The 12,151-nt window shown below is 32.9% G+C and overlaps 1 protein-coding gene across 1 annotated transcript; it reads left to right on the forward strand.

The window, feature by feature from the left end:
• The first annotated feature begins 869 nt into the window (after nt 1-869).
• On the forward strand, nt 870-3,077 carry LOC104901789 (RING-H2 finger protein ATL13). The gene has a single exon (XM_010689404.4). It carries the CDS (start codon nt 1,439-1,441, stop codon nt 2,840-2,842), a length of 1,404 nt encoding a protein of 467 aa, XP_010687706.2. The 5' UTR covers nt 870-1,438; the 3' UTR covers nt 2,843-3,077.
• Nucleotides 3,078-12,151: the final 9,074 nt, after the last annotated feature.

Below are 12,151 nucleotides of genomic sequence, written 5' to 3' on the forward strand. Positions count from 1 at the left end.
TTTTTAATAAGGTAAGGAGAAACCTTGACAACTTGAGGGGAATAAAAGGAATCCCAACTTGCCAAGGATGAAAATCAATCGTAGAATCTCCTGGAATCAGAAGAGAAACTCTAACGGCCCGTTTGGTAGTCGTTAATAAATTGCGGTAATGGGAATGAATTTTAAGTGTAATTTTATTAGGGAAGCACCCTTAAAATCTCCATGGGGAGGCATTTTTTCTCCATGGACAAGCAATCTCACCCCTAAACTTGTGTTTTTGTTTCCAAGGGGAAGCAATTTTCATTACCACTCATTACCACCCTACAAGGTGGTATTGGATGAGAATGAAAATTCAAGAAGGAAAGTGGACACTTTAGGATAAATTAGCATTACCATGGTAATGGACAATGATATTTTTCACAAATTTACACACAAATTCATTCCCATTACCACCATTTATGACCAACTACCAAACGAGCCGTAACGGATATCCCTCAGTTTCTATACAATTTCTAAAATTTTAAGGCTTTTTTCACAATGATACATGGCAGAGTACAAGTATCATTAAAGACAATACATAAAATATCTCTTAATTTCATTTTTATAATCAATATTTTATGCTACATGTAGTAATGAAGCATCGAATTTGCTGCCCTAATGTTGGCCACTTCAAGTCAACCTAACCCTTGTATTTGGTGAAAAATATACATAAAAGTCATAATCTTTTCATTCCTTCCCCGCTAAAAAATAAGTACTTCTATAAAACTAAATAAAATAAAAAAATTCATCCCTTCCTCATTAAATTTCTCCCCTGACTTTTCCTCACTATCAGTGATTTAATTACACTAATCAGATCTTTTATTGCGTAATTCATTACTCCATCTTCTTCTCTTTCTTTCTTTTTTTTTTGGTAGATTCATAGCTTTCAATTTGAAATTTCTCACCTTCACTTGTTTTCATTTATTGCTCCTACCCACTTACATCACCATCTTCTCCTCTTTCTCTCTCCTCTCATATCTCCCCTTCTTTGACTTGCAGGTCTTTGTTTTCCCTGTAAAATACAAGCTCAATATCATTCCAAAAACAAAAAATTTCATTTTTTTCTTTCAAAATTTGTATGTATCTCATTTTCAAATAGCTTAAAGTTTAAATCTTTAGTGATTCTTTTTGGGTTTTTCTTTTCATTTTTTTTCCTTCTGAAACTTGTATGTATCTCATTTCTAAAAAAAGCTTAAATCTTTAGTGAAATTGTTGGGTTTTTCTTTTCCATTTCTTTCTTCTAAAATTTGTATGTATCTCATTTGAAGAAAAAAAAAAGCTTGAATCTTTAGTGACATTGTTGGGTTTTTCTTCTAAATTTTTTATGTATCTCATTTCCAAAAAGCTTAAAGTTTAAATCTTTAGTGAAGTTTTTGGGTTTTTTCTTTGGTATTTTTACTCCAAATCCAACAAAAAATTAATGGGGAAATCTTATTCTCCTCCTCCATTACAGCCACCACAACATAATCTTGAATCTGCAAGCTTGAATTTAGAGAACAAAATCAGTCCAAGTATAATCTTAATCATAATAATCTTAGCAATAATCTTTTTTGTTTCTGGGTTACTTCATCTTCTTGTTAGATTCTTATTAAGGCCAAATCAAAGAGACCCAGATGAATTTTTAGACAATGTAACTGCACTTCAAGGTCAATTACAACAACTTTTCCATCTTCATGATGCAGGTGTTGATCAATCTTATATTGATACACTTCCAATTTTTCAGTACAAAACAATCATAGGTTTAAAAGACCCATTTGATTGTGCTGTTTGTTTGTGTGAATTTGAGGGTGATGATAAACTTAGATTATTACCAAAATGTAGTCATGCTTTTCATGTGGATTGTATTGATACATGGCTTCTGTCTCACTCTACTTGTCCACTTTGTAGAGCAAGTTTGTTGCAAGAAATAAATTCTCAAAATCAAGGGTTTTCACCCATTGTTTGTGTTCTTGAATCTGGAAGTATGGAGGCCTCCAGGGAGTTGGAGAGGGAGAATAGGGATCCGGGTTCGGGTTCGAATCGTCATCAAGGAGAGGGTGAGTTCGGGTCGAATCGGATCGATTTTCGGCCTCGAAAATCGACTGATAATATGCAAGAGGTGGTGAAGAAGGAGGACAAGATTGTGACCGTTAAGTTGGGGAAGTTTAAAAATGTGGAGGGAGGTGAAGGAAGTAGTGAGATTACTATTACTAATAATAGTAATAATAATAATCAAAATAATGGTAGTAGTAGTAATAATAATTTGGGTTCAAGAAGGTGTTATTCAATGGGTTCATTTGCATATGTTATGGATGAAACGACAGCGTTGCAAGTTCCAATAAGAACACCAATGAAGAAGGAGAAGAATGGGAAAAAGGGTGGTTTAAAAGCAGGGTATAGAGCAGCAATGTCAGAGTATGGGTGTGATTCCAGGAGGGAATTCAATGGGATTGAAGGTTTTCGAAGTGTCGAATTTGGGAAAGGGAATGGGAATGGGAATGGGAATGAGAGTAGTAGTAATAACAATAATAATAATAATAAGAGGGAGAGTTTCTCAATCTCGAAGATTTGGTTAAGAGGAGGAGAAAAGAACAAGAAAGGGAATGGGAATTGGAATAATGGGAATGATTGCGATTATTCTTCAAGGAGGACAATTTCCGAATTTGAGATTGATGTGAGTGAATTAGGAATTGATGAAGAAACTCAAAGTTGTTATAGTGTTGATTCACTTGCTAATCCAACAACAACAAATTCTTCATCAACAAGAAGAACTCTACTTTGGCTTATGGGAAGACAAAACAAGATTGTTCATAATCATTCTTCCTCTTTTTCATCCAATATCTAGTGTATTGTCCTCTTTTTTTTTTCCATATAAAGGTAAATTTGCTCTTTCTCATTTATTTTTCTTAGGTTTTGAACCAAATGGTTGGTAATTAGCTATGATAGGGAAAGGGAATGGGAAAGAAAGAAAGGTGATTTATAAAAGGGAATTGGAATGATATAGAATACAGAATTTTGTGCATGTGATTGCAAACATTTTTTTTAGTGAAGGAATAGATTGGAATGTTGATTTTGTAGTATGCATAAAGCTTAGTATCAAGTTGATTCGAGATTCCTTCTAGTCTTTGCATGTGTTTTTTAGTCTTTTTTCAATTATCTATACCTGCCTATGTTTGTGAATTCCTGTTTGTTAAAGCTTTAGAAAAAGAAGCATCAAGCATTGGTATTGGCCTCACATTGAAATTGGTACCTTGGATCTAAGTTTTTTGGAGACTTAACCAAGGTGAGTTATTTTTTTCAATAATTGGTACACCCAAGTTGCATATAGAGTATTGTAAAATGCTAATGTCTAGTTTTTAGAAGTATTACTTTTATGATGTTAGTCAGGAAATTAATCGAATTTTATTCTAGTTGAGGTATGTTCGATTAATTCTTAGATATATTGAGTAAAAATATTCAAAATTTTGCAAACAAGATTGCATGTACAACACTTACGAAATTGTGTAGATATGATGCTTTTAAGATTTAATTGAGAGAATTGTGATTTCGCAAATTTTATATTTAATCATTTTAACTATATAGTACTACTTTCGTTTTCATTATGAAAATGTCATTTAATAGTTGATATACTTCCTATGTTTATCAAGTATATTTAATCATTAGTCAATATTTGTTTCATCGATGAAACCTGTCACAATGAATTACATTTTTTTTAAGGTGTGTTAGATTGATATGAGAGAAGGCCATACTTCCATGTTCAAAATTTGTTTTTTGGTTAGAATTGAATTATTTAATTATATACTTATGTATAACTCATACTTCCTTCGTGTTTTTATTCTTGCTACATAGAGAAAGTAGGGGGTTTTTAAGAAAGGTAGAGAGAGAAAGTAGGGGACCACCACTTTTTGATTAAAAAACCATTTGCTAAGGAAAAAGTATGAGTATTTTAAAAGAGAAGGTGGGGGACCACCAACTTTTTAATAGTATTTTAAGGGGACCACCAACTTTTTAATAGTATTTTAAGATTTTTATGGTGAGAAGGAATCCATTTATGATATGTAGCATCTATTATGACATTTCCATTTAAGGGAAATGTAGCATCTATAAAAAAACGGAGGAAGTACTTCATAGTCTCATTTTCTTTCACAGTACTCCCACGGCCCGTTTGGTAGTTGGTTATAAATGGTGGTAATGGGAATGAATTTGTGTGTAAATTTGTGAAAAATATCATTGTCCATTACCATGGTAATGCTAATTTATCCTAAAGTGTCCACTTTCCTTCTTGAATTTTCATTCCCATCCAATACCACCTTGTAGGGTGGTAATGAGTGGTAATGAAAATTGCTTCCCCTTGGAGACAAAAACACAAGTTTAGGGGTGAGATTGCTTGTCTATGGAGAAAAAATGGCTCCCCATGGAGATTTTAAGGGTGCTTTCCTAATAAAATTACACTTAAAATTCATTCCCATTACCGCAATTTATTAACGACTACCAAACGGGCCGTTTGTCACATATCAAGACAAAACAGTCAATACCTTCTCTTTTTTTGGAGGGACAATACCTTCAATTTTTATTTTATTTTTTTATAGGACAATACCTTCTATTTGGTGTTATTAAAAATTACAAATTCTAGACTTAGGAGCAACCTACCATATTTTGATAAGTATTGTATTTCCTTTAATTCTTTTCAATTTTTAAAAAGGACGTCTGGCTTTGTTATTTTGACTTATTTTTCTAAGCTTAACTCTTAGGAGTATAAAGCTACATTTAACAGAATTTTGCTAAAACTTATTAATACTATTAAATGGATTAAATTAGTTACCGAAAGAAATTAACCAAGTTATTATTGGGCTTATTCTCTTTTTAATATTAGGCTTACCATTGCCTAAATTTAATTTAAAAGTAGGTGGTCTTTTACAGAACAAACTCTTAATACTTATATATCTTTACATCATGAGTTCATTATAATTTATAAGATATATATACAACCCAAGGCAAAAACATGTCATGTTGACACATATACTCCCTTATCTGTCGAACAATCAAATGAGACATGTTAGAAAATAAAAATGTGTTTTAAAATTCTAAGTCATAACCTATCATTTGAGATACAAAATCAACTGTTACTATACAATCTCATGTTGGTCCTTGTGGAGAAGTACTTTTTTTTTATAAGACAAGATAACATTTCTATTGTAACTAATAATAACATGTCTACCTTTTAGTATTATAATAATTTACCAAAAAAAAGGTATTCAATTTTATGACCTTCAATTATTGTACACCTTTTAATTACATCGCTTATATTCTTATACATACATTAACCTAAATTTCAAAAACAAAATTAAATTATATACTTTGTAAGTAATTATATGTTTATAAATATGTACTTACTCTTCCTTCATAGAGGGCACGGACATATTATTTTACGTTATTTTTTTCTTTCTTAAAATCGCCTATATGGACAGATTAAATTTCTTTTAAACTTGCCGCCTACATGGACTTTGTAGGAAACAATTTTTTTAAAGACAACATAATATTTCTCTTTTAAAAATAATTAAGTACAAATGTATATATTAATACTCATTAATTTAAAGCTAATAATAATATGTTCTACTTTTTCAATACTATTATATTATAAAAAAAAACTCTTAAAATTTTATAACCTCCCTAATTAATACCGTTACACTATTTACTTACATCCGATTATATTCTTACAAATTAACCTAAATTTCAAAAATAAGATTGTATTATAGTCTTTGTAATTGATTATATATTTATAAATATGTACTCCGTACTCTCTTGAAGTCGAGGGCTATATTAATCAATAATTCATATAATAGTTTACTATGTAGAAAATTTAAAAGTAACTCTAAGATGATTTCATGAGCACAATAAATGTCTATAATTTTATTTTTTTCACTTCTCTCAAATGTTTAATTTAACACTTCAAATTCAAATTAACAAATGATCTGGAAAATCGCCCGAATCAACAACTAATTTATTCATTTAAAAGTCAACTTGTTTTAAGGAAACACTTCTACAGAAGGATAACTTTAAGGCAAGAATAACTTATGAAACAATTCACATTTCAACTACATTAAATGATCCCCGTCAAAAAAGAGAAAAAAAAATAATTAGAGAACAAATACATTGAATGATGATAAGGAAATTTCTGCAAAAAAGAAGAACCAAGGCAGTTTTGGAATTTATAGACTGGGCCCCTTTTTGCTATGCTTATTAACATCGTTATTCATTCAAACCAAATGACATTAATGGGTAATGAAGTTTGTAAGTTGTAACACAAGCCCAACGGATAAAAGATTGAGGTTCAAGCACTCCCAATGTTGTACTTTAGTCTCTATTGTAGAAATAAAATAAGCAAGAGGGGAGTGTTTTTACAATTTGAAGGAAAAAGGGAGAGAATCATCTCACTTTCTCTCCTAAAATTAGTTATTAGGTCTGGATTACGTTTCGAGTAAGGAAAATTTTCATTCTTTAATATTATACTTTAAGATAATAACACTAAATGTTATTTGATCTAGTGGTTTAGATTTTAGTATATGTTTTTGAACTCCCGGGATCAAACCATATACTATGCAATTTCTAACTTTTGTTGTTGTTGTGAATTACATGGAGTGAAACACCCTTAGGGAGAGCGAAATGTGACACGGTTCCTTATTTAAGCATGTCTTTTAATATATTAGTATAGATAGATACTTTACCACCTTCCATAGTATTCTTGTACAATAAGTTGGAAAATTTTCACAAAGCCAATATTATAGTTATGTAGTTGTGGATTTGGATTAAGTTGGTTTTAGGTTGATTGTTGTCCAAACTCCACTTTATATAATCCCTTCATCCTAAGTCATTGGTTGTTACTCATGTGAATGACTCTCAATTAATGAATTTGGTGCAGAATGAAGTATAAATTTATAAATAAACTACATGTGATACTTGTATTTATTCTATTATATCCCCCATTTATGACTTTTGTAGCAGTAATTGTAAAGGTTATTTTTTTTAAAACCATCTTATCAGACTACTAATTCTGAATAAACAATTTTTTTTTTATTTCATTTTTTAAAAATATTATTAGATACGTTAAATTTATTGAAATATCTAGTGAGGGTTTCTTTAACGATTAAACTTTTGACAAGTGTCCAAGAATTTCAATCATCTCTCACTCATTTGGAGGATAACTAACATAAAAATGATGAAACAAATTTTGTACTTTGTGAAGTTTACATCCAACAACACCATTGATTTGTATTAAAAGTAAATTGATTGTTTCCTTGGAAAGCTTATAAGCGTACTATAAATTTGGTTATTAGTCATGATCAAAGTGAAGAAATGATTAAATAAGCAAAAACTTACATGGCACAAGTATATAAAATCATATCATAGATCGAATAAATAAGAGGACTATACGTTATAAACATTAATGCCTTACGTTATTACTGCAGCCAGTTTCCAGCAGGCTGTTGCAATCAATAAGCCCAACTATACTCTCTTACTTTTCTCTCTCTCTTCCCTCAATGGGATATTTAATAGATGATGTTAATCGGTCACTTAAGAGGTTTTTGTTATATGAATCTAGCAATCCATGATTGATTCTGGATGTCTACCTTTCTCTTCACCAAAATTTTTGTTATATGAGGTTTAAATCCTGTGAAACACTCCTTACCTTGATTGAGTCTTGTTTCGACAAGAATTCAAATTGAACATGTTATATAAACTTAAGTACTTAACTAAATTTATTAGACCTTATTTGAACTTATTAGAGCTCAGTTTATATGTGTGTAATTTTATTTTTTGCTAAACTCGTCAGACCTTATTTGAACATATTTTTTTTCTTACAAGGACTAAAAATAAGTTGGAGAGAATAGGTAGTTGGAGTTAAGTTGACTCTAGATACCGGGTGTGGCACGCTATAAACGGACTAATGTCTAATGTAGAGATGCCTTGAATTTGGTGTTCCGAATAAACCAAAATTAACTTCATGTTGGATATACATCCCAAGTTTCACATCGAAAAGATAAGAAAGAGTCACCTAATCGTCACATAATGACCTATCTCAAATATAATCTTGAAAGCCCAAAAAAACCCCACTAATGAAAATACTTCCAATCAATCCAAAATTAAACAACACAAAAATGCTAGTATATCAGGTCAAACCAATGAATATCCATCGTTATTAGTACTAGTTCTCAATCAGTAATCACTAATACTTGGGATTAATTTTGGATTCTAATTTTGTATCCTACTTGTGCTTGAAGACCATGGCATGTTGGCTCAATTGCTGCCCCAAAATTATAGCTGTGCTGCGAGGATGACTGGATGAGTAAACCACACACCTTCCGTGGATTATATATCTCATATCACCTGCGACTCTAACTTAAGCATCTATTATAAGGTAAATTGAAAACTGCTTGTATAGTTCACGAATCAAAATGATGTACAAAAGACATGCATATATGTATATACTCAGTAGTTTAAAGTAAATTGGATGATCGTATTGTGAAATGTCCACAAAATAAAGAAAAGACCATTATCTCACTATTAATGTAATTACCTGTAACTTTATAAATTTTATAAATATATTTTAATATATATATATATATATATATATATATATATAATATATTATTATATATATATATATATATATATATATACTTTTATATTTGTATAATTTATTTCTTTAAAGGTTGACTATTTGAAAGTCAAAAGAATTATTTTATGATTTTAAGTAATTAAATATTTTATTTAGTCATATTTTGAAAAATTACTTTATAACTAAACTAGTGGAGTTGAAGTAAAAGGATTTTAATATTGGGTTAGAGGAGCCAAAATCTTATAGCTTTTCATATGAACATCTTCATAAACGTATTACACAACTTACTTATTGGACCTCTAATGGAGGAACCTATAAATACCTTTTATTACATAATTCCCCACACTTTAATCACGTTTTATTTTCTCTCACTTCCCCCTCTATTTTTCAACCCTCTCCTCTTTCTTCTCTCTTTTTCTCTTCTTTTCTCTCGGCTTTCTTCTTCCACCGTCGACGGCAGCAGCTACAGCCACCGCCGCCGACGAGCCACCAGCACCCCGCGTCGCACCTTGTGCCGTCGAGCCTCCCTCCTCTTCTTCTTTGATTATTTTTTCTTTCTCCTCAAGTTTTATTTAATTCAGAACTTATATTTTTAAGAATTGTTTTAATATGTTTATGTTTAAAAGTTATAGTTTGATGATTTAAATATAAATATAAGATTATGTAGTTTATATAATGAAGTAATTAAATTTTAAATCTATTGATTATCTTTATCTTAAGATTTTAAGTATCAAAGCATGAATTTTTAGAGTTTTATGAGTTCGAAAATCATAGTAGTATATTATAGTTTATGAAATTGAGTATTCTTATGATTTTAATTATGTTTAAAGAGGATTTTATTATATTATAAGTTGCTGAAAATTTTGTAAGGGTGCTTATGGTGGAGTTTTTATGATCAAAATAAGAGTTTGTAAGGGTTTTTACTTTTTAACAACTAATACAATAGTACTACACTAGAGCTTTAATGATTAAGTTTTAATGATGGAAATGTTTTTTTTTGTGATAGGAACCTCCAACGAGGAACTAATTTAATAAATCAAGAGCCGCATAGCGAATAACTGTGTTCGGAAAAGAGTCAACCCAACACCTATAGCCAAACTCCACATGTTGGAAATGAGCCATCATGTGAGCTACCTTATTTCCCGTTCGCTTAACAAAAGACCACACAACTATATCAAAAAACTTAACAAACTCTAGAATATCATCTATAATCAAACAAAAATCACTAGCGCCAGCGGACTTTGACTTGACAGCCGAAATGACTTGTAAACAATCACTCTCGACAATAAGCTTGCGAAGACAAAGATTCTTCGCCAATCGAACCCCCTCAAACACCACACGAGCTTCTGCGACTCGCATCTCCCACCAACATGCTGCTGTAGCACCGCACAACCCAGAACCTCGCCAACTTCGTCTATACACGCCGCCCCAACTCCCACATCGGAATCAGCCACCATTCCAGCATCAATGTTGCATTTCACCCAGCCACCCTGCGGTAAGCTCCACATATCAGGATGAGGGGCCATCATCTTCGAGCTCGCCTGATTATTGTGCAACGAGGCATCGTTGGCTTCTTGCCAAGTCTTTAATGCATAAGAACATGTGTCAGCAGGCATGACAAAGTTCGCTCCATCAACGCAGAACATCGGACTCCCCACACAGCCCAGCAACGAGTAAGAAACAAACCAACTTCCTCCTCATTCAACTCCTTAACACTATAGCTCCACCAATCCGCAACATAAACACAGCGCACTGGAAGGTCAAACTCAAACCGACACTCCTCCCACACCCCTTGCGCCAACCCACACCGAAGGAGAGTGTGGATCCCAGACTCATTAGCCGCGCCACAAACACCACAATCTGGGGACATATGTTTCAACCTTCTACTCAAACCCAGCCGGGTTGGTAAGGCCTCCAAGTAGGCTCTCAAAGCAAACACCTTGACTATAGGCAATACATTCGCACTCCAAAAGAAAACCAAAAAATAAAAGATAATAAATAGAAAGCTGGAAAAAAGCTATATGTGGGCAGGGGCGGCTTTTAGCATGTTCAACATGTTCCATGGAACAGGGCCCCTTAATTGTGAGGGCCCCAAAATAAAGAAAGTTCAAGTAGTAAAAAGAAAAAAATTTATCTACTTATTTGGACTATTTTTTTCATAATATGATTATATGAAGTATGGATGAGCTACTACATTATTGAATTCTTCAAATATGAGATCGCACAGTGCCTCTATATAGTTCGAGACGGGCCTGTATGTGGGTTTCGCACCAGGGTTGGGAGATATGCAACGGGATAGTTATGTCAATTAGTAAAAATTAAGAGCCAAATTTTATCTTTGACAGATATAATGCATAGAGGTTTATTTATCTTAACTTACAGACTGCAACACCAGCACCTTGGACCTTTTTTCCCTGGGACCCTGGGCGGCCGCCCGACCTCTTGCCCAGGCTCAGGGACGGGCCTGCAAAATAATAGAAGAGTGAAATGGTCAACTCTTCGAGATGCTTCATTGGACAACGTATTGGATTGGGGATAGTTGCCCGTAATTAGAGGTGGCTATTTGGTTGGCCTGTTCGGATCCACCCCTGAATCGACCCGTATGAAGATTGGCATGTCCTGCAAGATAATCCGGATTGAGCCAATCTAGTATCGAATAACTCGATGGGTTCTCACGGGCCAATTTATTGGGTGAGGAATCTAGTCTGGCCTTAGCCTTAAACTGAACATGAACTGCAGTCAAACCCTGAATCGGACTGTGAACCGCACTCAATCTTGAACCGCCTCGCTAAACAGGTCAAGAAAATGCACTAAAGTTCTTCATCCCTGACCCAATTAAAAAAACAATAGTCCATATTTGCAATATTGCAAATTATTTATTGTAAAAACTAGTTATATGCAATTAGAAATCCGAATCAAAACGTATTTTTAATTACACGCAAAAGAAGAACCAATGGGATAAACTTGAACCGAACTAGGCTGGTCGAGCTTGGACAGAGGTCAAACCATTTTATGTTTGAGAAAACGAAAACCGAACCTTGAACCTGAACCAAATCTGTCACCTAACCAGTCTAGTTCAGGTTCATGGCGAGCTGAACTAATCCGACCCACTAAGCGGCTCGTGGCCATGTCTACCAATAAATCCATAATCATAGGGGGATATTGTTTGCAGCTATTTGCCTGCACCATGCTTAGTGTTGGGGTTAGGAGCGCAAGCGGAAGCAAATTTAGAGATCGAGAAAATTGGATAAATGATGGACAAAGAAAGTAGAAAATAATACCCATAATTTAATGTAGAAAAAAAATCCTCAAATGAGGTAAACAATCCACCAACGACGAGCACTTATTATCCAATATATGAAAAAGGGTACGAGAGTACAACCCCGAAGGGTAAAAAGATAATGGTATGACTCTCTAAATTATATTGGATCTAATTCTCAAAGAGAGCATATAAACTCACTAATGAGCTAGAAATCGTATTTGTTAATTTTCAAATTATTCGAAAATGGGTCTGGGTAACCCAATAAGGAGGAGGAG

This window comes from Beta vulgaris, chromosome 8 (genome assembly GCF_026745355.1).
Source record: "Beta vulgaris subsp. vulgaris cultivar EL10 chromosome 8, EL10.2, whole genome shotgun sequence".
In the NCBI taxonomy this organism is placed as follows: domain Eukaryota; kingdom Viridiplantae; phylum Streptophyta; class Magnoliopsida; order Caryophyllales; family Amaranthaceae; genus Beta; species Beta vulgaris.

Excerpts from the sequence above, each read along its gene's own strand:
- LOC104901789 (XM_010689404.4), top strand. The coding sequence starts at position 1,439 with ATGGGGAAATCTTATTCTCCTCCTCCATTACAGCCACCACAACATAAT.